This window comes from Vidua macroura, chromosome 5, assembly GCF_024509145.1.
Source record: "Vidua macroura isolate BioBank_ID:100142 chromosome 5, ASM2450914v1, whole genome shotgun sequence".
Classification (NCBI taxonomy): Eukaryota; Metazoa; Chordata; class Aves; order Passeriformes; family Viduidae; genus Vidua; species Vidua macroura.
The window spans coordinates 28,431,941-28,456,307 of NC_071575.1; the positions used below are offsets into that span (position 1 = coordinate 28,431,941).

Consider the following 24,367-nt stretch of genomic DNA (forward strand, 5'->3'; position numbering starts at 1 on the left):
GAGCTGTGCTGTAAATGGGAGCTCTCATGTCCTAAGGTTCTGTGCAGTGTTCCAGGATGTGCCATTTCACACTTGCATCTTCACAGTGTGCTATTGCCATAACAACCCAGATTATCTATGGCACCCCCAAATGCCTTTATTTGCATGGCTGATAAAACCAGCCAATCTCAGTATTGCATTTTTGTGCTTTATATGGGATGAGGCAGTGAAACGTTCTCAGTAATTTATTTTGCCAGCTGTGTCACATGTTGGAGAAGTGAATTAGCTGTAATTTGGTTATAAATGCTGGTTAACTGCATCACTCTCCTCTCTGCTCCTCCTCCCCCTCTCCGTGGTGCAGGAAATCATATGAGTTTGAAGACTTGCTGCAGTCGTCATCCGAGCACGGCCGGGTGGATTGGTACGCGCAGACTAAGCTGGCCCTCACACGCACTTTATCTGAGGAGAACGTCTATGAAGACATCCTGGGTAGGAACCCTGCACAGGGGAGGGAGCTGGCTGCTAGTCCTGAGTAGCAAGGGCTTGTGGTCAACAGGCATTCAGCAGAGGTGCTGAATAAAGTGTGTTTATTATCCAAATGTAAACCAGGACACATTTTGCGCATATTATTGGCAAGTAATAAGAAAAATGGAGGGGATACTTCAAAGCTCATCAGCTTCAAAGATAAACCTGAAGCATACAGGAAGCAGCTTTTATTTTTTGCTGGCATATCTTCTCTGCCTTCCTTTTGTCCTGTGGATTAGTTCTCACAGCTCTGATCTGCCCATTGTGGTGATTTTGTCACTGCTGAGATAATGTGAACAGTCTGAAAACAGAGCCTTGAAGTCAGTTCCACAGCTCAGGAACAGGATTGTGTATGGCTTCAGGTACCATTGCAATTAAGAAACTGGGTCCCACACTCTTTGAAATTGAGTTTTATTTAGTTCTCTAACTTCAGTGTCAGATCAATGCCATTTTGAAGACTATTTCCTGTAACCCTCTCCATTTATATAGTGTTTTTTAATATTTTGAGTTAGGTGGCCTTCGATGGAACATAGAAGTGTTCCCCCTTGAAAAAGCCTTAATTAGTTTTAGTAGCTGTAGGCTGGTTCTGCATAAATCTCTTGGCAGAGGTCAGCACATTAGGAAGGGAATAGGTGCATCAGTTCTTGCCATGCTGCTGTAATCCTACAGAGGTGCTCTGTGTTGTTCAGCATAGGAGGAGCTGAACTTTCTCAGGAGCAGGCCGAGCATTATTCTTTTGATATTAATAAAATCTGATCATACTTAATGAGAAAGGACTCTTAAAGGAATCATGCTCCTTTGGGGCTGATGGCAGACAAAGCAATTCTAATCCATCCTTTCTGACCTTTTTGAAGCTGTCGGCCTCATTTGTGGAGCTAAGGGCCTTGTGTTTGCTTTTTTTCTTCTCTTCACTTGGGGGGCCAAAGGAACAGGGAGTGTCTAAGCAGCTGCTGTGGGGTTTTTGTGTTGGGGCATGATGGGGGGTCTCAGAAACCACTGAGTAAGGGTCACCTTGTCAGCTGGAATAATATGGATAGCATTACAGAGTGTCTGTGAAGGCAAATCCATCTATTCAAACACAAGCACACCCCCATGTCCCAAGTGTGCAGGGAACTCAAATATCAGCCTGAAGTTCCTCTCCCCTCCAGCTTTTACATGCAAAGATTAGAAGAAAACAAAGTTATAGGTAATTGTCAGCTAATAGAGCATGTTTGTTTTTTGTTTTCTTGCTGCATGTTAAGGCTTTGCCTGGAGTCAGTGATCTTTAATTGGTTCCTGCAGTCCTGGTGGTGTTACCATGGAAGCTTGGGAAAAGGGGTGGACAGGGATAACTCAAAATAAAGACCTACAGTTTTGTTTTTCACAAGACCACAGACAAGTTTAATCCACAAGACAAACATCATGTGAAAAACCTCACCAGTGGAGGGGGAAGCAAGACTTCAGCCACAGGACACTGCTGCTGGCCCACAGACAATCACATGTGCCCATCAGGACATGCAAGCACACACATACACACACTCATATGTGTGATTTATGGGGTGTTCAGCTGCTGGTGGGATAATGGTTCCAATTCCCAGCAAGTCACACAGATTTCCTTCATGCACCCTCTTTTCCCCTGTTCACCATTGCTTACCTGGCATATTGGAAGCTGGCCAATGGATGACAAGGTTTATTTGTAAAAAGGAGGGAAATGCTGTTCTTTCTTCTAGACTGAAGCTAATTTGATTTGTTTAGCAGTTTGAGGATGGGACAGGTGACAGAATCCAAGCTTGTTGTTTTTTTTCTCCAGTCTTCCCAGTTGCATGACAGCTGAAGTATCTTTTCAATACTGAAAGAAGCCATTGAAATTAGAAGTGGAGCCAGTTTCGGGGACAGGAGAATGTTTGCTGACCAAGTGTTAGTGCAGCCTTGCTTTGCTGGTGTCACACCCACTGGCCCTCTCCATGGTAAATTTGGATTCCCTGCTGGAGCACTGGGTGTCACCAGCTACTGGAGAGTACAGTGGTGGGAAAGGCTTGGGTTTCTGTCCTTGTCTGAAGAGCTCAGCTGCACTCCTGCCCCAGCTGGGCAGGCAGGTGGGAGTGCACCAGTCAGATCCCACAGCCGTTACTGGTCCTGCTGCAGGGGCTTGCAGCACTCCTGGCTCCCAGTCTTTACTCTCAGCCAAGCATTATGTGACAGTAAGAGAAAGGCAGTTGCTTTGAATCCCAGCTGTCCAGTGGGATATGGCATGAAATGAGGGCAGTGAAGAGACAAGGCTCATAAAATATCATTTGCCTGTGCAGATGCTTGGGCTAAGCCTTTGTCAGTGGTTTCTTAGCTGCTTGGGTGGAGATGTCACAACCTGCTTTGTCAGAGCTGTGCTCTTTGTGAACACACTTAGGCTTATATTCCCTAGTACTGCTGAAGAGTGGGATACAAGAAGTTCATTACATATGATTTTGGGTGTTTAAAACTCAAATTAGTTGTGTGCCTCATTTCCAGAATTACTGGGAAGAAAGGAATCTACATCTACTTCAGAGGCGTGCGTTGTGTGCCACATGCCCTTCCCCCATCCTTCTCCAGGGGAGGGGCATCCCAACTTTGAGTGGCTTAATCCTTCCCTCTTTCTAAAGTACACAGTGTGAGATTGAAGTCTCCATGATTGGTAGACGTGTTTGAAATCCTGGATTGTGTGATAGATATCCATGTCCAGAGTGTGGATTAAACCTTCCTGCAGTCAGCCTGAGAGCTGGGCATCACTTCAGCCCCAAGTAAGTGATGACCAGATGTCATCCCCCTAAATGTGGGGCTTAAAGAGAGAGAGGACCTTCATGCCAGGCTTCAGCTCACAGTTTCATTGAGCAACTCCAAGCAGAGGACTGGAAAGAATGAAATGTAGTTATGAACCAATGTGCATGAGAACATCACAGCTCTTCCGGATGCAGGAAAATGAACTTGAGGGCTCACAGGGCTGTAGTATCTGTGATATGTTTCTATGGCTGCATTTGTCTGTGTCAGACTTTGGACACTGTCCAGCAAGCAGCTGGACTTCCAGGGCTATGGAGAGAGTGAAGCAATTGCAGGAATGCTTGAGAACAGGTCTTTATGTCTGATGTGGGAGGTGGGAGAAGACCGGCGGATCCCTAAACGGATTTTTATGGCAAACCTCAGAGATTTTCTGCACTTAGAATCTTTTGCTTTTGGCTTTCTGCTGTAGATCCACCATCAAAGGAAAACCCTTATGAAGACATTGAGACCAACAGCCGCTGTTTGGGGAAGAAATGTGTCCTGACCTTCCCAGCATCCCCCAACTCTTCTGTACCTGGGACTCCCACAAAGGTACTGTGATTCAAGTGGCTACCTCTTCTGCTCCAGAAAGTTTTTGGGTGGAATCCAGGTCCTGTGTGGAAAAAGTGGACACCTTCATAATGTTAGGGATTTTTCCTTTATACAGCCCTTCAGTGACGTAAAAAAACAAACCAGCATTCCCTTACATAAATGGTTTTCTTTCACTTCTTTTTCACTTCAGGATTGGTGGTATGGGAAGACCTTCCTCCCCTCAAAGAGGGCATGGAAGTATTTGGGTAATCAAGGCCTGCAGTAGCCTTGTCTCAGTGTCTTGGGCAGTGCAGTCTGCCCGTGCTGGTGCCCAGGTGCCTCTGCAGCACATCCCCCACCCCCCAGGAGCCTTTTTTGCTCTCTCCATGAGACAATTTGCTGGTAAGTAAGGCAGTGCCAGTCCCCTGGGTGGAGAGCCAGTGCTAGAAGGGTGTCCCCACCACAGCCCAGCTCACAGCTTGGTGCCTTTTTCCTCCTTGTCCATGGAACCAAAAGAAGAGGTAAAACTTTGATTAGAGAGAGCTCAGGGTTTACCAAGGCCCTGCTCTCTCAGCCTCCCAAGCTGCTTTGGTTGATTCATGGTGCCTGTTTAGATAACCCAAGCCTGGGACAGCAGGGACAGCATGACAGCCAAAGTCATCTTGGCAATAGATGGGTCCAGAGTGGATAGCAGGGATCTAAACACAGCTTTAGGGTTTTTTTAAGCCAAAGGGTTTTCTCATGCTTTCCAAGTGACAACTATTATTAGAGCTGTTATCCAACATTTTCAGAAGTTTTATGTGCAGCGTTCCTTGACATACTGCTCTTTTCCAACCAGCTTAATCAGCAACTGAGGTGATTTTGGATAATTCAGCTCTTTAAAGTGAAAATTGTTCTGTGGTTCTCAATCCATTCTCCTTGTTGCTAGTTAAGTCTAGAGCAGCAAGGGGCCATGTGTATGAGTGTTGGGATGAGGTTGATCTCCCTCAGAGAGATTTGCAGTCACCCATGCACCCAGAATTCCCACATGGGCTATGGAAAGGGGCTGCAGTGCTGCACAGGGATGCCTTTCACCAGAGATACTGTTCCCAGCAGGAGAGCTGAACAGGAGTCATTATGTTACTCTACTCTGCTTTGGTATCTAAAAGCCCTGATCTGCATCAGTCAGAAAAGAAATGCTGCAGCTCTCTTGGCAGCTAATGGGTTTGCAGCTGCAGCATTCATCCTGTTGGAGAGCCTAGCCAGGCTGCAGTGATGGGGAATGGGTCTGGACAGACTTTCAGGACTACTATAGATGTAGCAGCTCATATCCCTGGTGCAGAATGAGATTCTTCAGTGCAAAGATTCCTTACAGCCTCATCTTTACATGACTTGTCTGTAGGTGGCAAATGTTTTTGTGACCTGGGCATCTTCTGCCGAATCCAGAGACACCTGAGCTTAGCTGAGTGGATTAATTGGTGTGTCTAATAACTGCTGAGTATGTCTGCAGATGGAGGCAGATGGTGGTGCTGCCTCAGCTACAGTCACAATGCTGCTGTGAATTGCTCAGAACTAGGCTGGATAACCCTCCCCCACACTTCTTAGTGCCAGATACATCCTCTGGCAGTGCAGATACTGTTCCCACAAAAGGTGCAATTTACCTTGTCATAACTACTGGGAAATTCTGTAGGAGAAGATAAAAACTGTTCTTATTTTTCTGGTGAGAAGTAGTTTGCCGCTCTTTATCTGGAGCTTAGCTTTCTACTTCTCTAATGTTATTTTTGGTCAGAGACTTTAGGAACTTCACTCTGCTACTTAAACATCTTCTGTTGTACTCCCACCAAACTTGCTAGTGAGTTTAGGAGGAAAGCAGTCTCAGTAATTGTCTAACAGCATCTCTTGTACCCTTTGAAATATCTGATTCTGGCTCCTGTCAAAGGCAGCCATACTGACAGTGCTTTTCTCCTGCTCTCACTGCTTCTCTGTCCCTCCTGGCTAGCTCCTCCTTATCCCAAATGTCTGTGGTTCTTTGGTTAGTCTTGTCCTGTTTATAATCCCAGCCTCTGCATTACCCAAATCCTGGGAGATTTTTTTTTCACACTGGAGCAAGGCCTTCTTGGCCAACCCCTGAGCTTGTGTTCTGTTCTGGAATGAAAATGGGATGGTTAAATTGCTGCCAAGATGTAGCCTGGCAGCTGCATGGGTTTCTTGCAAGTGCAGAAATCTGTGGGCACTCTCAGGCTGTTCTGACAACTGAGTGCTGTGGCTGCCCCCCTGGATTTACTGATATGACAGTGTAAGCAATGGAGTAAAGATACACGAGGGTCTGTGGTCATTCATTCCTTCTTCTTCATTTCCAGTTGCTTTCCAAGCCCATTTTTTTCCGGCAAAACTCAGAGCGGCGGAGTTTCAAACTGCCAGACATACGGAAACTGAGCCGGGACGGGACTGGGTCACCATCCAAAATCAGCCCTCCCTCAACCCCCAGCAGTCCAGACGACACCGTCTTCTCCTTGGGAGACTCTCAGAATGGCAAGAGGAGAAGGAAGATTCCCAAGGTAAATCTAGGGCTTTGTCTTTTTTGTTTGGCTTCTTCCAGGCAGGAATGTGAGTATGAGACCAGGTTTTCTTTAGTTTCCAGTGTCTGGCATCCCTGCAAGGTAGCTGTTGTCCTGGCTGTTGACTTGACTTGTGTTTAACCCCCTTCCTGCCTGAAGGAGAAGGCACACAAACATGTCTGCACCTTTCAAAGAAGTTATTTTTCCATCTGAGATTTCATAATAAGAAAAAAAAAAAAAAAAGCATTGTAATTTTGGGATAGAAATTGAAGTATGTCAGAGGCAAAAAAAAGCTGTGAATATTTTGCAGAAGATGTACCCCATCATACTTCCTTCTGTACTTCCTGGATGGGACAGTCAGAAATTGTCTGTGTGTTGTGTGTTTGTTTCCTCCTGGAAATCTGTTGTTCTTTGCTTGTTCTGATTGATGCACTGGCTGTTTATAATTTAAGGTGTGGCTGTAGGTGAGCAATGAACATAATGACAATTGGGTGACAAAAGGACTTTTTTTTTCTGCAGCCACATTTCCTATTTCTTACTTGGATACAGCATTACCCCATATAAATTTTATTTTCTTTCAGATCTGGCAGGATGTGTGTTTGGTCCAAATGAGTTTTGGCAGCAGTATATCTAATGAATGTTTCAAAAACACAGTTATAAAAACACAGTTGCTTATCCCGGTTTTTGCAGGACAAGCAGAGTCTACCAGGGACAGTCTGTGGTGATTTTTTTCCAAACCCACAGTTCGCATTTGGGGAAAAAGGGATGTGGTTGTGTATCTTCTTTGTTTTCTGGTTGCCAGATTTGTGTTCATGTCTGCATATCTGATTTTTGAATGCCCTCTCTGTGTGCCTCAGCCTTTCAGGAATGAGCCAAAGACTGCAAATGTTTAGGGTTTCTTTCCCAGTATGTCTTCACATCTGTGCATGGGCTTGAGCTCTGTCAGTGTGTTCACACATACTTTTATATCAATTGAAGAGAGGATTCCAAGTATTTATTTACCCCACAGTGCCACTGAGCAGCCTTGCTGGGCCAGCCCAGAACTGAGGTTTGCTGTGTCAAGGGCAGCATCACCTGAGGCTTGAGTCGGGCATCTGGGTGAAGACTGCACTTCCACATCAGAGCATCCTGCCTCCCACTTAAATATTTGTGTTCAGAGTTGCCTGACCAAGTAGTGGTGGGCCTGTCTTACCTTGAGCTCGCAAGACATGTGGAAATAAATGTGGAATCTGAATTTATTCCAGTTATTTATGGAATAAATCTGAATGCTGTGGCCATATCCTCCCTGGGACCTTGAGAAGGAGGCAGGTCTGCTCAGGCAGGAAGCCTGGCATGGCTCTGCTGCAATTCCCATGCCCTGCAGGAATGGACAGGGAGACCAGAGGCACTGAATGAGCACTAAGCCCAGCACTGCCCAACACTGAAATGTCCTCTCTCTTGGTCAGCTGGGAGCACAGGGGTTACAGGATTTGCAAAGGAAACCACTGGTGTAAAATATTTCAGTATTACTGGCCTCCACCCTTCTCAATTTCTTCAGTCATCCTCCAGCCAGTTTTCTGCTTCCAAACCTGCAGACCAGGACAGGTTGCCAAGGGAGCCTCTGGTGCTCCCTGGAACATAGATCATGGTATGGAGAGATGGACTCTGTGTAGCCAATACAGCTGTGGAAGTGCATTAAGGCGTGGCCTTTGATCAGGGTTTGTTACCCTGGGCTCTGCTGTACCAGAGTGAGCATGGCCATGGGCAGTACAGCATAGATCCTGGGAAATGTGCCTCCTGCACCATCAAGGGAAGAGTTTCAGTATGGCCAAGGTTGGGATAAAGAGCATTTTGCTCTAAATTCTAACTCAGTTTCTTGCCTGGGGAGGAAATTAACCTTGTTTGTTTGTGTGTTTGCTGAGCAGCTCGTGTTGAAAATCAATGCCATTTATGAGGCACGGAGGGGAAAGAAACGTGTCAAGAGATTGTCACAGTCTACAGAGAGCAATTCAGGGAAAGGTAAGGGAGCTTCAAATCATCATATATCTAAGACTTTCTGAGGACTTGCCCTGGACTTTAGACTGCCTTAGTGGTTTATATGACACTTTCTAGCATTTCTTCCAGTCCAGACTAAGGTTGAGTTGGGGTTTCCACTCTTTTTTATTGTTTTTCGTAAGATAAGGGCTGTTCCTCTGCCCAAATGACTTTGGTTAAAATGGAAGTTTTCTGTTTTTCTTGCTTCATTTTCAGTCCATGGCTTTGCATGATAACCTTATAGGTCACCCCAAACATGTCCCCTCTTTTTGATGTTTATTTCTGGAACTTGCTATGGAGAGGAATGTTCTGTCCAAAAACTCTGACTTGTTGAGATCAAAATATTTTGTGGGAATGTGTCACTTCAGTGAACTGTCCAATGGAAGACAGGAAATTTTGGAACAGCCCTGGTTCTTTCACCATCCCAATAAACAAATAGCCTCAGTTGGGAATCAGGGTTTCTGCAACTGACTGTAGGACCATCTCCATCATAGCAGGATTGAGACTTTCAGCCTCCCACTGTCAATTAACAACTTGCCCAAAGCATTCAGACACTTAAGAGCAATTACTTTTAAGCATCTCATCTCTGTAAAAATTAAGATTGTGTCTTTCCAACCCAGGATTTTTGTTCCAAAAACACTTTAATTTCCAGCAAAAGGTGACCACCTCTATTTGTTTCCCAAATTATTTGTTACTGTTTATCCTATTTCATAAAGTATAGACAGCCACAGGGTGGATGAGTGGGTTTATATGAACTTTCAGGGGAAGCATCCCAGACTTTTTATGCCCCTCCCTATAGCATCATTCAGAGAAATAGATCATTGGACCATAGAGACCTTGAATCTGATTCAGTCTGACAATTTTGTTTGTTTCTTTCTTTCTTTTCTTGGTTTTATCCCATGTCCCAGAATTAATGAGTATTTTGCCTTGATGTTTTGCTTTTTGGGTAAAATACTGTTCTGGCATTTTATTCTTTAAGCAACTCTTCTGTCTGTGCAAAATTGATTTTGCTGTTGTTGTTGTTTTGTGTGTTTTTTCCCTGAATTAATGGGAAGATACCAGGGTTGGTAAGCTGAATATCTGTGGATATGTGCACCCTTGAAAAGAACAAGGCCTTTGGGACCTAAACTGCTTTCCCCTGAAGTTGCCAGGCACAGCTTTCTCGTGCCAGTGATAAGAAATGCACAGCTATAAATAGACTTTCCTTAATTCATCTTCCCCTTTCTTTTTTTTTTCCCTAGTTACAGATGAAAACAGTGAATCAGACAGTGACACTGAAGAGAAGCTGAAAGGTAAGCCAAATGTGTGGAGAGTAAATGGCTCCTGATAAACTCTGCTCTGAGCTCTTAGGACAAGATCTCTGTGTTCTACCTTTGGAGAAGGACCTTGTTTCTGCATGGAACATAGCAAGAAGATGAAGATCTCAATGCTGCAGGAGAAAATCCATGGGCAGAGGGCTGCAGGAGCCCAAAACAAACATCTCTTCCAGCTCCTATCAAAGCTCCTTGTTGACTGACTTTCCCAGGAGGAGTATTGAACACTGAGGAAATACAGTGAGATTTCTCGAAGTGCAGAGTCAGAAATGTGTGACCAGACTGGCAGAAGCAGTGTTGATGGCACTGGATGTCCAGGCACCTCACCACATGCTTACTATGGGAGAAAAGCCACCAGCCAGACTGGCTAGCTAGGAAAACGGAGTTGCAATATGTGATTTATTGTTGGTTAAACTCTCCTGCACTGGCTGGGTTGGGATAAAACATTGCATTTCTTCCTTCACTCTTGTAGGATTATTCAGTGTACTGGTCTCCAAAATACTCCTCTGAAACCTTGTACTGGTAATTAGCCCCTGCACATTCTGGGGTGTTGCTGTCTCTTGGGAATTTGTGTGGCATATTTATAATCCTGGCAGAGTTAGAATGGAAGATGGAAACTCCCTCATATTCCAAAGTTTCCTGACTCACATGCACATCAGATCTGGATAGCAGGTCAGTTCAGTTCCAAGCTGAAAAGACAGGCATGAGCAGCAGTTGGGCTATGTGTCAGCCACCGTGCATTGTAAGTGGGAGTGCTCATTCTCACCCTCTTCCAGGTTTTTAGAAGTGAAAGCTCAGGCTGAGTTCCCTCTTGTGTGCACAGCATCCCACTCAAGAACTACTGGATGCTCTTGCTTTCATCTGCATTGAAGCTTTTATCTGTATTGTTATGTTAAGCAAGAGCAAGCTGAAAATTGCTGCCAGTGCCTACCTTTGACAGGTTCTAAGGCTAGCCTGGAGACAGGAGAGAGGGTTTGCACCAGGATGGTGCAGAAATTATATTCACAACCCTCCTGAAATGTTGTGAAAATACAGACCATGTTCAGATTTAGCTGAGAAAGGCAGTGTAGATGTGGCCAGGAAGACTTGAACTCTTGTCTGCTGCTGGTTGCCATAGTGAATCACATGCATCATCTTGTGTTTCTCTGTAACTGCAGATCAGAACTCCCTAGAGAAAGGATGATGGAGATCATATGAAGTCATCTCAAATCCAACAGCACTGGGCTCTGGACAATATCCAAATCCAAACCTGGGTCTCAGTGACTATGCAAGTCTGCATAAGTGTGGACAGGAGCTCTGGCACTTGCTTTTTGCTCTAACTGCAACTCTGTTCTGCTTTATGCCTTGTTGAACTGTTGACTTCCCTATTTTTAAATAGGAAAGTGAGATGATTTAGCAGGTCTCTTGTATTTGGGACTTTGTACATTTTGTGTAACACATCAACCACACCAGCCAGGTACCTCTGCATGCAAGTCACTGTACATCATCTGAGACCTAGTGAATCATAAGGCTGCATGTCAGAGCTGGAAGTGCTGACCCTTGGAAAGGAAAAACCTTGGAAGACAAACTCTGCCATGATGACAGCAGTAAAATTCTGATATCTTTAGAATATAAACAGTGCAGATCTTGAGCAAGCTTTTTAGAAGCACTCAGCATTGCTGTGACACTGCTCCTTTTGAAGTCCCTGGTGAAACAGAAACCACTTCTGAAAGCCTTACAGCCCTAGAGCAAATAACATAGTAGGTGACAAGAAAAAGGACTCTAAGCCATCTTTCCAAGGCCTTAACTGCCCAGGGTTTGTTACACTTTCTGATTTGAGAGGCACCTCAAGATTGCTTTAAATTACATTGTCTGGAATAGTCCATGAGTGGCACAACTTTACCAGACAAAAGATCAACAAGTATATACCATTTCTCAGGAAGTCCTGTCTCCCAAGCAGATATATTATGTATGGAAATTCCTATATTGTCTCTGGGATGGTTGTTTCCATCAAAAAGTTGCGTTGCCACCCACCTTCCCAAAAGGCAAAGCTGTGAGAATGTGCTGTAGTCTCTACTTGTAGTTAATTCTTTCTTTCTTTTGTAGCAGGGATAAGGGAGACACCATGGAGATTTAATTTGGGATGCAACTGTAAAACAAAGCAGGGGGGTGGTCTCAAGGAATCTCATCTAGTCTCTCCTCAGCAGGCAATTTTTCATTTCTTTCCATGCTGGAATGTTTATTGTCCCATGGCTCATGTGTGTGTTGCAGTTACAGCTTGCTTGGCAATATTTCTTGTTTTCCCATTGTCTTGGGTGAACTTATAGAAGCATGGCACTGAGAGATTAGTTTTAGGCACAGGAAGAACTGGCATGAGCCAGCATTTTTCACTGGCACCTCTTTTCACGTTTTCTGTTGTTGGCCTACAGCCCAGCCTGTGTGCTGGAGCTGGGAGTCCCCAGCATTACTCAGACAGCAGAACCCTGGCCTGACCCAGGTGCTGGTCTTGTAAAACTGTGGGGATTGCTGCCCACAGCCTCCTCTGAACAAAGGTAGTCAATCACCTCACTGTGCTGGCTTTGAAAAGTGCATAAATGAGTGCTAGGATGAATGGCTGGACATTATCTGTTACATCATGTCCTACATGGATCTCAGCTTGGGCTGTAAAAGCTATCCATGAAATCCTTCTGCTGCCAAAGTTCTTCAGGGTGATGGCACAAGATTATGGCCCATCTCTGTCAGTATTTATAGCGCAGCTTCCAAATGGTTCCCACCTCTTAGTCAGCCACTGAGAAAGCCACTGCAGTGAAGTGATTTCAGGTTTATCCCTGGGTCTCTGCAAGGCACTGTTGATGCTCTGTGCAGAGCCAGACTAAGCCAGGCTCTCTCCGTGTTTCCAGCTCACAGCCAGCGTCTGGTGCACGTGAAGTCGCGGCTGAAGCAAACCCCGCGGTACCAGACCTTGGAGCGGGACCTGATCGAGTACCAGGAGAGGCAGCTCTTCGAGTATTTTGTCGTGGTGTCGCTGCACAAGAAGCAGGCTGGGGCTGCCTACATCCCTGAGGTCACCCAGCAGTTCCCACTGAAGGTCTGCCTGACTGTCTTGGGTTGTGTGGGGCACTTGGATCACTGGAGGAGCTGCAGCTTCTCTGTTGACCGTGAATTGTGTCAGTGACCCTCTGCTGTGTCAGCATTAAGGGAGACTGAAGATAGTGAGAGGGCTTCAGTCACTGCCTGAGAATTGTCATGGTATTGCTCACTCCTGAAAGAGCAGCTGATTTAGATCTTTTGCTGCCCTTGGCTATGACTTTTATGTAGCTATTCCTTTTCTCCCCCTTTCCTCTTTAAAGAGAACTGATGGCTGGGAGAAGATACATATTCTGAAAGGGAAGGAACAGTGATAGCCTAGCTCAAAATGGGGAAGGAGGAATGGGAGAAACACAGAGCCAGTGTGACAGAGTGTTTGTAAATGGGATATGACCAGAGCTCCCCTCAGACTTCAGTTCTCTTGCCCCTTGCTGGAAGGTGTGTCAAAGATTAGAGGCACAATATAGCAGAGGCAGGTGCTGCAGAGACAGGGCTTGGTGGAATTGGGGGCACAGAGTTACCTTGAGATATCTAAAGATTAGGTGAGCCAGAATCACAGAAATTTTAATATCTTCCGGGCAGAAGCTTAGCCTCTGTCATCACCTCTTCATTTGTCACAAGAAAAATATTTGAAGTCATTCCATCCCCACATGACTAATTGGAAACATTCCTTCTCTCTATTCTGCTAGCTTGAGCGCTCCTTCAAATTCATGCGTGAGGCAGAAGATCAGTTGAAAGCTATTCCCCAGTTTTGTTTCCCTGATGCAAAGGACTGGGCCCCCATCCATCAATTTGCCAGGTAAGTACTGTACTTTGTATCCTTACTCATGAGAAACAGATTTCTTTATCAAGCTAATTAAATACAAGAGCTGTTACGGTAGAAGATTGGGCAGAACTCTGAGAGGGGTGTATGGGAAATGCAGAAATACTGGGAGTTTATTGTATTTGTATGTCTGGGACTGGTAATGTGGCTGATGGGTATCTTGTCATTCTGGTTTCTCTTTCTGCAGTGAGACATTCTCATTTGTCCTGACGGGGGAAGATGGAAGCAGACGATTTGGGTATTGTAGGAGGCTGCTGGTAATTATCCCTGAGTTTTTTTCTTTTCCTAGTGGTGCAGCCTTCTGTGGGGTTGGTGTTACTGGCACCCATTCTGGAAAGTGGAAAGCTGCTGCTCTTCTCTTTCAGTGTGGAATGAAAAGAGCAGCAACAGAGCAACTTTGCTCTCTTCTGTTCAGTGCCAAAGTCCCTCTCCGTGTCCCATCCTCCACTCCAGACATAACTCTCTTACATTCTCCTTGCACCAGCACTTTACCATGGCCATAGACTGTTGTTTCACTCCTGAAGCTGAAGACAGGGTTTATCCTCTTTAGGTCTGGATACCTATTAAACAGTTGTCTAAACCTGTGCTGGTCCTGTAGGTTCAGAGTTGTCTCTGTAGATCAGTCTGCTCTGCCTTTGTCATTTGATTTAGGAAAGCTGGGACCACACTGTGGATGTGCCCATTTCTCCTCCCTGTTTCTGGTGTACCAGGGTTTGAGCCAGGTTGTCATCATCACCATACTGTCAAATGCCTGCCAGTTTCTGAGCCAGCCAGTGAGATGCACAAACTAAGAGACCAGTCACTCTATCTTTGCAGTAATCATAACTCTGACATTTCCTTGTTTTTTTTTTGTGTGTGTGTGTTTGTGTTTGTCTTGAAAGCCTAGTGGAAAAGGGAAGCGTCTCCCAGAAGTTTACTGCATTGTGAGTCGCCTTGGATGCTTCAATCTCTTCTCTAAGGTGAGGGGGGAGAAAGAGGGAATTTGTGCTGTAGGTGAAGAGGGACCTGAGAGTGAAGCCAGGACCTGAATGAACGGGGATCAGGGAAGCCAATAGTTGAAGAAGGGATCTGAAATGGTGCTGGTGAGGCAACCACATGCCAATTCCAGAACCTAGGAAAAGCACAGTTAATAGGAAAACTAGAGTGTCAGCTCTTGTCTTCTTCCTTCAGCAGAACTCCCAGAATAAAAGAGAGGTTAAAAGGTGGAGTCCTGACTCTGAGTGTAGCGGGGAGTTTGCAAATTTTCAGCTTTACAGTGACCTCTCTGGAGCTGTGTTTCTCCTGATAAAAGAAATCAAGGGTCTTTAGTTGCGCCTTTTGCCTTCTTTCTTTTGTTACAAATCTCCATGTCAATACTGGACTAAGAAGAGGACACAGATAGATACTGGTAAACTTCATTCCTGGTGTTATCTCCCTCTTCTTGATTTACATGGTTTTGTGTCTTCATGCTTTTATTTCAGATCTTGGATGAGGTTGAGAAGAGACGGGGCATTTCCCCAGCCCTGGTGCAGCCTCTCATGAGGAGTGTCATGGAGGCACCTTTCCCAGCTCTGGGCAGGACGATTACAGTCAAGAACTTCTTGCCAGGCTCAGGAACAGAGGTAAAGACACTTCCTAGAGAGAGGGAAGCAGGCCAGCAAATGGTGCAGGACTAGCAACTGAAAGTTAGGACCATGGCATAGCACTGGGGATCTTCAAGAAGAGATGATCTGTCAACTGTGGGGGGAAGCTGGGAAGTAAAACAGGGGACCAGAGGGGATGGTATAGACTTCAGTGACTCAGAATCAAAATGGAAATCCTATGGTAAAAATGAATGTAAGCACACAGCCTAATATAGCAAAAGGATACAGGACATTGGCCTTGAGGCCAGGAGGCACAGACACCAGGTCCTGTGCTGCCCAGCATATGACCTTGGATCTGCTCAAGGACACCACACTTAACTTCCTAATGACAGGTTTGAACAATGTGCTCCAGCACCCTTAATACAGAACCTCTGTTTGTGTGGATCAGGTCAAGAAATCCTTGAAACCACACCAAGCTAATGTTGCAGCCTTTGAGAATGGCATTTTCACAGTGTGGAGGTGAGGATCTGTGTTGCATCTCACATGATGTGGTGCGAGGACAGCAGGAGGGTTTTAAGAGTGCAGAGCTTTGGGGTGTGGCATTGAAGGACTGTGGGGGGATGGAGGGACACAAATTGACCATCATTTTGGCCATACTTGCTGCAGGGCATGGTATGCCTTGAATGTGAGAGAGAGGAAAGCGAGCAAGTTGATAAAGTTGTGTCTGTGGGCTTTCAGCAGAGATGAAAGCATGATGATCATGATGACATTCACATTTTCAACATGATGACATTCTCCTCAACCCACCTGGAAACAGTCCCAACTAATGACATTACTGCAGAGACCATGCAAAGCTGGTTAAAAATGTGTGCTGGAGGAGCAAAGTCCCAGTGGTGTGCTGTGAGAATGTTGTGGCTGGTTTGTGTCTGGGATTCTGTTCATTAAATATCTGATTGATGGCATAAACTCCACATTTACCCAGTACAGCATTGGGATGGGGGCAGGCACTTTGGAGAGTAAGGGATTAAAAGTGCCCCACTCCCCTAAATTCAAGAAACACATTGAAGTGTTGAAGAAATGACTGGATGTGGCACTGTGGTCTAGTTGTCATGGTAGTGATCAGTTGGACTCAATGATCTTAGAGATCTTTTCCAGTCTAAATGATTCTGTGATTCTGTAAATGGAAGATCTGGTGTGAAAATCAATATGGACAAGAGCAAAATGCTGGGAGGAAGAAAGGAGTAGTCTACTTCAACATGAAAGTAACTGAGTGAGCAACGGTACTTCAGAGAAGGATCTGGTGGTACTGTGGGCCAAAAGTGAGCAAAAGTAACAGTGTGGTATCATTTAGGCAAAATCCTTCATTGTGAAAGCAAGTGAAGGGATGAATAATAAAGGAAAGCAAATTTTCTGCTTTCCAGTGTTGATGGAATTTTATTTAGAGTATAATTTTCCAAAACATGCACCCACTAGGAGAAGGCCCCAGAAGGGCAGTTCTGCTTACTATGTGGTCTAGAAAATACAGGCAAAGCTTGAGAAAATTGTTTACTTAATATAGAAAACAAAAGACAAAGGAAGACACGTGATAACCTTTCAATACACAAGAAGGTTCCTACAGAGAGGAATGTGACCAGTTGTTCTCAGTGTATACTGAGAGTAAGACAACAAGTAATTGAAGTAATTTGCCACTGACATGTTTCAGCTGCAGGCTTGGTGTTGGTGAGGGTAGTTCAGAACTAGAGTAATTTTCTTGTGGGATTTATGAAATGTGTGGTGTTGGAGTCTTTCAAAAACAATTTAGATAAGCATCTGTCTAAGATAAAGAGTATGAAGTGCTAAGGTGCTGTGACAGGCATTATTTAAGCAGATATGAACAAAGAAAAATACCCACAGGCTGCTCTTGTCTGTAACTGATATAAAAAATTTATAGTCAGGAGGTTAGGCATCCAGATTCTTGCAGTAAAAAAGAAATAAATCGTAACTGTAGAAGTCAGAGTGTAGATTTGAAAGGCTCCATGACATTCTGCTGCTTGAATACCAGAAAGCCTGAAAACCACTCCTAGCTGGACACAAACTAGTTTTCCTCCTTATGAAGAGCTCCCTGTCCTCAGTCCAGTGGGACAGTCTTGTGGTTGATCTCATGCTGTGCCTATTGGAGTGGACTCTGGATCGTCTTCATCTGGAAGAAGGATTTATGGGAGGCCTTTGGAAGAACTGTGTTTGAGGACTTACTGCTGTGCAGTGGGTGCTCACCAGCAGTCAGCGAAGGCTGCTAGCTGTGAAAATACCTGCTGGGTCCTTGCTTGGCACACTCTGGGTGGGCAGCAAGAGCTCACCTGTGCTCTTTTTGTCCCCAACAGGTCATCGAGCTGCGGCGGCCCCTCGACTCCAGGCTGGAGCACGTTGATTTCGAGTCCTTGTTCACCTCCCTCAGCGTGCGGCACCTGAGCAGAGTCTTTGCCTCCTTGCTGCTGGAAAGGAGGGTGATCTTTATCGCAGACAAGCTCAGGTACCCTCTTGCAATTCCCTGAAGAAAATGCTGGCAAGGAAGGGAGGCTGGGAAGGCTGCAGTGACATATCTCTCTGCTTTGTTCTTTTTCTTCGGCTCTGCCCTTTTCAGCCTTGCAACAATGTGAATAGGGCTGTTCTTCCCAGGAATTGGGAACTTAGGCCATGAACCATAATTTCATTTTGCAGCTTGCAAAAAGTGCTGCTTCTCGTCCCCAAGGAGAACCAAATTCCACTTCCTCCAGATAATTTCAGAGCAGATCTCTGGTGCTAAGGAAGCAAACCCCCTCCTTTTGCTCCATCATGCTGCACTGTTCCCTGCTGAACTGTGCTTGGGTTTGCAGGGATCAAGCCTTGTGCAGAGATCACTGTCCCTTCTGAGTTTTTCCCTGATGTCACAAAATCTTCTTGATTCTTCTGCTTGTATTTTCATATTGGTTTCTAAAGACTTCTTTTTTTCTTATGGGGATGAAAGTAAAGGACGCGGCGAAATGGGGAAATGAGGAAGCGGAAATGAGGAGGGGAAATGAGACAGAGGACTTCCCCCTTCTATTTTGAATCTGCTCAATTTGCTCTTTTAAAAATGTATTTGTTTGCTCTCCTAAATTATGAAAATGGGTCCGCATTTCTTTAAGATCTTGTGCAGCTGGTGGCTGGCAGCTCTCCAGCCCTTGAAGCACTTGAGGATTCAGGGAGGAAAGTTCGCCAAGGCTGGGGAAAGAAAAGCTGCCTGGATGAGTAATGACACTGAGGAGCACGCTCAGGTTTCAGGAGTGTACAATGCCCCTAAGCTGTCTGTTTTCACAACTTCCAGGCAGCAGCCTGCAGCTCTGGGACTGAGCACTGGGGCAGCGAATGGAGGCCCCTTCTAGAGGAAAATGAAGGGGGAAAATTCATTCTACATGGATCCTGGGCTCTCTGTGGGCAGAGCTCAGGCAGTCTCATCACAGGAATAGAAAGGCTGGGGAGAGGAAAGCTGTAGCACTGTCTGCTTGCAGGTTTTGGCATCTGTCTTGGTTCAGAAAGGGAAAATTTGCCTCTTTATCATCACTGATACATTACATGTGTAGAGACTTGGTATTCTGGATACTTAAACCACACATTTCATGCAGAGCATTTAGATTTGTATTGAAAGTGAGAGAATTCATCCAAACACTAGATCTCTATGTAACATGTATTATTTATGACATAATCTATGATCACAGGCTCTCAAATATTTGACTCTTCTTTTGTAGGATAAATTTTACATTCTGAGAAAATTTTTTAAGGACACAGGTTGACATTGTAATCTCTACATGAGAGCTGGGTGGTATCAGGAAATGGCAGGGAACTTTTTGGTGGGGCGTTGAGAAATCACTTTAGAATGAACATTTGTTTAACAAATCTTTTCCTATCACATCTTTACATGACAGCACAACACTGTGTATTCTGAGCATGGGGTGTGATATCTCTAATTTGAAAGCACCTTGATGGGTTTTGGTGTTCTTTTCCCACCCCTGCATCTTTTGTCAGGATATCTAGGGTCCTTAGGAATGAATCCAGCTGTACAGGCCTGTAAAAAGAGTGGGAGAGAGCTATAGAATCATAGTTTCTAGAATCTCTAAATATCTCAAACAGCTTTTTTTTTTTCTGTGAAAAAAGAATTGTCATGTTTAAAAGATCCAGAGTCTGTTAGACCACAGCTCTCAGATTCAAATATTTACCATAGATTTGCCAGCTCTCTATGAGACTTTTAATATTTGATATTTCTGAGAAGACCTTGCTCTTAGCAATTTCAGGAGAGTCTTTTTCTTTTCCTCTTAAAAAATATGAAGTTTCTCTGGCTTATTTTTGTGGAGCAAAAGCTTGGAAATTATCCCAAAGGACTGTAAAGATGTGAAATGCAGAAAACAAAGAAAATGTCCCTCAAAATTAAGTAACTGCTATATTTTAATCCAGTTCAGTGACTTGAACGGACTGGCTTAGTGAGCCTTTCCTAAGGTGAACAGTCTCTTCTACTCATAGGTGTACCTTCCATGTTTTGAAAGGTGATGTTTGTCAATACAGGATCTTCTGTCCAAATTATATTTTTCCTGGGACAGGAACACATTGAATGAGTATAAAGTAGTATTCACTCTAGGAGTGAAAATGCCAATTTGAGAGGAAAGATAAGAAACACTTTTTGGAAATAGCTGAAGAGAAGGAAAAAAACTATAAAAGCAGCTGTTGGAAACTGCTCAGAGGTTAGGAATGCTAGAAATAATCCAGCTGAGATGGATTAATGGGAAGAGTGCAGGTGACACAGTGAAAGTTGCACAATAAATTACATTTATCATTAATCTTTGCAGTTCTTCATGTGGGTATTATCAATGACTATCTGTCCATGTTTGAAAAGGTGTGTCTGGGAGTGAGTGGCAGAGAAATGGTGTGTACAATTTATTTACATCCTTTAATTGCTATAAAATCAGTCTGTGGGAAAAGAAAGCTGAAAGGTCTCCTGCCAAATACTGCATGAACTGTGAAATGTTTTCAAGCTGAGCCAAAAAAATGCATCTAACAAGTGTACAGCAAGTGAAATACTTTGTCTTTTCCATCTTTGGAATGAGCATTGAGTGTTTAAATACCTGTCAATCCACAACTTGGCAGCGGAAAAGGAAAGAATTTGGTTTATTAGTTTTTGGGTGGGTTTTTTTCTCTCTCACTATGGATACTGGAGTATACATTGCCTTGCAACCCAGGAAAATTACTGTTAAAATTATGTTGGTCTGTGTAGTCTTCCCCCAGCTTTTGTTCATTCCTGCAATGTTAACTTTAGTCCTGGGGCAGTGGAGACAGTGACTGCGACATGAGAGCTGCTTTTGTTTCAAAGGGATGTTGCCTGGCATGCAGCTCCAGGCACTGCCAAACAACCTTTTAGAAGGCATCTTTCAGCTAAAATCACCTGATGTCACAAGGTACCTCAAGCTGGGCAGTTTTTAATGGCCTGAGCAGGAGATCTTGTGATTCAGAAGGCTTTTTAAAAAGAAAAGCTTGCACGGGCTTAAAATCAAAGCGTCCTTTTTCCAGATCTCAAAAGCTTATTGTGGATCTGACCAACTCAAGCAATTGCCTCTGTCTCTGCCAGAAACCACAGCTGTATCAACAACACAAGTGGTCATTGTTATCAAAGACAGATCTGAAAGAGTTAGAGTAGACACTTTAAATGTGGTCATCCCCAGCAAAAGCTAATTAATCATCAGGAAGAAGCCTTTACCATGTGCTACAAAAACAAATCTGGGGCTGCGAATATCAGCCTCACAGGTTTCTCCCTTTTTGCCCTGTGATTAGGGAGAAGAAGATAACCAAGGATGAAGTTTGGATGTCAGATACTAGTGTTGTCTCTTCAGATCATCTTAATAGTCATTTCTTCACCTGCACGAACCTGCCAGGTTGGTGGGAGTCAGTGAGGGTCCCCAGAAAGCTGGTGGAACTTGGCATCCTCCTGGTGGGATTTCCAGCAGTGCTGTGTGAAGTCATGGGACAATGCTTGGAAGCTCCTGTGCCTGCTAAATGTTGTAAACCAGAATTGTAATCCATCATAAGTAACTCCAGATATGACACAGTGTCAGAAATCTGAAGGTGTTTGTAAAACAAATCCTACTGTGGCAGAGCTTATAAAAAAACCCTAAAATATACATGTTCAAACAGTCTTAAATTGCCAAATGCCAGCATATTTTGAGCAGTTTGGTTAGTGCAGGGACCACAGGACTTCCTGGCATTAAACTACAGCAGGATGTTTGATTCAATGGTGTTTTTCAGAAATCATGCAGTATCCTAAACCCAAAGAGGGAGTCAGCTTTAGAGGCTTTTTATCACATATCACATTGCCTTTGGAGTGGAAAGCAACCAGGCTGAACAGCCAGTGTCCCTCTGTAGAGGCGGTTGCAACTTGTCAAGGTGTCTTTTAGAGCAAGTCAAGCTCATCTTGGAGTAAGTTTTCCCAGGAGAGGAAGAAGGGTTTCTATGTAGTTGCAGCTGTTGTTTTCAGCGTCTGTACTGGCCACCTGTGTTCAAGGTGTTCACCAAGAAGCAGCAGCTTCACAGGGCGCTGTGTGGTGGGTTTGTGCTGTGTGGTGGGAAGGCCTGTTGTTCAAGCAAGTGTCACAGGCTGTTGCAGTATCATTGTTCTGACCAAGGGAATGCTTACCCAGAGAGATCTGTGTGTCAGTCCCTATCCAAATCAGTCCTTTAGGGAGAGGTCTGAGGGTTCTTGTGTACTCAGTACTTTTTAGCCTCTGTACTATTGATATCTCAGACTCAACTGTGAGCAACACACAGTTCAACCGTGTTCCCTGCAGAAGGCTGAATTAACCCATGAAAATGTGCTCAGCATCTTGAAAGTGTTCTTCAAAGACCTGCAGCATTTTAAAGGTTAGTCATGAAACCAAAAGCCTTAGAAGGTGGTGTCTGTGTCCTGTTTGAATGGCTGGACTGAACCTGTGTGGCCTGAGGGTGGCTCCTGACACTTCCCAGAGCACACTGCAGTCACGTGGCTGCTGGCTGAAGTGTCACACAGATGGCAAAAAAGAGATTTATCAAGCTGGATTCTTTTGCAAGGCTCACCAGCCTGGTGTGAATCAGCAGTCCCTTAGTGCTTGTTGCAGTGCCAAATGCAAGAGAAAGAGAGATCTTAGGCTTGAGTCACTCCAGATGGCCACGGTTCTCCTGGGCTCCTGGCAACCTGCAGCTCCCTGAGCCTACCTGCAGAGCAAGTCTGACATGTGAAAAAGGTACCTCCTCTGTGTCCATCCCTGAACTGCTCTGCCTACAAAGCAGGCTCACAGACCTCAACCCTACCAGTAGTGTTCCCTGGAAAAGTCTTCCACAGTGAGAAATGTTTGGGAGCAGAGATCACTGGGTTTCACCCTGGAGGCATTGAGTCATGCACAGATGGAAGGGTGGAAGGGGAAGTTATCTTTACTTCCCACTGCCTGGTGTGTACAATTTCAGACTTAACACAGCTCTGTCTTTGACTTCCACCCGCTGGAGCTCGGCCATCTCTCCTCCCACTCCATCTCTCACGTACCATGTGTACTCTCTGGGACTCAAGAGCTGGGCTGAGGGAAGAACAAGCCACCATAAATATAGTAGGAGACAGCTTGCCATAATATCTCACCATGCCATAAATAACCACGGACTTCAGCTGCTCACTGTTCCTCTGTGGAGCGACCTGGACTCAGAGATGCTTTCCATAGGTTTTCACATGCTGTCTATAAATTCAGGTCCCATGTTTAGACAGAAAATTTTGATACACCTTCAAAATAGAAGATTGGTGACAAATGTAAAACTTCTAACACTTCCACATTCACCCTCTGCTCAAAGAAGAGGAACAGTGGGTGGTGATAATGCCCCACTGCTGTGCACAAGTGATGAAAGGTGCAGTTCTTTCAGCTTTCACTATGCTGCTGCTGCTATTGCCAGGTCTATCATCAGTCAGAAATTGAGGAGTGGAAAATACGCTCTTCAGTAATGGAGAGGAAGAGAAGCCCCTGCTTTTGTATCTGCTAACATGACCTGGAATGTATGAGTAGCACAGCTTTGAAGGAGATGGCTTTTAAAGGATTTCATTAGTTTGGAGTGCACTTCTAAGATGACACATTCACTTTTGTTGCAGTGCCTTTCAAGATTAGCTTGTAAGAAAGATACAACAAAAATCATCTACTTTGATATCATTCCCACATTTTTTTGGGTGGGGTTTTTTTTAATGTTTCTGTTTCTTGCTAGCTCCGTGTTTCTCATTATTTTAATTTTGCTTCTCTCAGATTCATTATCTACCTTGCATTTGTGATAGACATGGCAAGGTGTGGGCTAGCCGATGATGGCAGGCACAGCTGGAGAGCAGCACAGAGAGGCAGCCTGGAGGAGTCAATGCAGGGAGTGGGATACACTCACACCTTCCCAAACAATGTGGAACTGAAGGTGTTTTCCTATTTAAAGCTACCAGTCTGTAACAGAGCCTTTGAAGGGTCTTCCCCTGTTTTTACAGAGTATCCCTCTTAAAAAAGACAGTCTTCTGGGAGTGAAGGGAAAGGAAACTGTCCCCATTTTGTGAAGAGACTTTCTCAGAACACACATCTTTCCCAAGTGCCAGTTTCCTACCTGTTGCAGTCTCAAATAACATTTTCAGGTTAAGCAGATTCCAGCCTCTCCCCTGGGATCTCCTCGTCTCCAAAAAGTGTGCCTGATTACTTGGTACTGTCACACTGATGTCCCAGCAACTACAATTTTGTTCTGCTAACCTGAGCTTACGTGATGGAAGCCAGCCAGCTGTCCCCCAGCCACACTGCTCTGCTCAGCGTGCCCTAGTGGCACAGCACAGGGATGCACATCCACCAAACTTAACTGGAGTGGGGAGGGGAGGGAAAGCAGGTTTCACTTTTCAGAGCAAGCTCAAGTCCACACCCATCAAACCCCTTCCCTCTCAAGTCAGTAATAAACCCAGCTTGCTGAATGTAAATTTTCCCTTGGAGTCTAATGGGAGCCAGCTGGGCATCCTTCTTTATCCATGTGACTCCTCCATACTGCACCAGCCTCCTTTCTCTCCGTCCTCTCCTTTCCTGGATGCTGGTAAAACCAAATGATGTTATATATACAGGATTTATAGCAGCTAGCCTTCCCCTTCTCTTGACATGTAAAAATGCTTCCAGACCCAGAAGAGATGAATAACTGGTGCCCTGTGGCAAGCTCTGCCGTGGCTAACTGGCTATCCTGCCTGACTCGTGC

The 24,367-nt window shown here is 44.8% G+C and overlaps 1 protein-coding gene across 1 annotated transcript in view; it reads left to right on the forward strand.

Annotated features, from left to right (window-relative positions):
* DENND2A (DENN domain containing 2A) overlaps positions 1 to 24,367 on the forward strand; it is a 57,148-nt gene that overhangs the window by 26,342 nt on the left and 6,439 nt on the right. Inside the window, exons 4-14 of the mRNA XM_053978002.1 lie at positions 341 to 468; positions 3,704 to 3,825; positions 6,144 to 6,341; positions 8,246 to 8,339; positions 9,596 to 9,646; positions 12,547 to 12,734; positions 13,423 to 13,532; positions 13,744 to 13,813; positions 14,438 to 14,515; positions 15,017 to 15,157; positions 17,479 to 17,627. Of these exons, the coding sequence (XP_053833977.1) occupies positions 341 to 468; positions 3,704 to 3,825; positions 6,144 to 6,341; positions 8,246 to 8,339; positions 9,596 to 9,646; positions 12,547 to 12,734; positions 13,423 to 13,532; positions 13,744 to 13,813; positions 14,438 to 14,515; positions 15,017 to 15,157; positions 17,479 to 17,627 (1,329 nt within the window). The remainder of the gene's footprint in view (positions 1 to 340; positions 469 to 3,703; positions 3,826 to 6,143; positions 6,342 to 8,245; positions 8,340 to 9,595; positions 9,647 to 12,546; positions 12,735 to 13,422; positions 13,533 to 13,743; positions 13,814 to 14,437; positions 14,516 to 15,016; positions 15,158 to 17,478; positions 17,628 to 24,367) is intronic.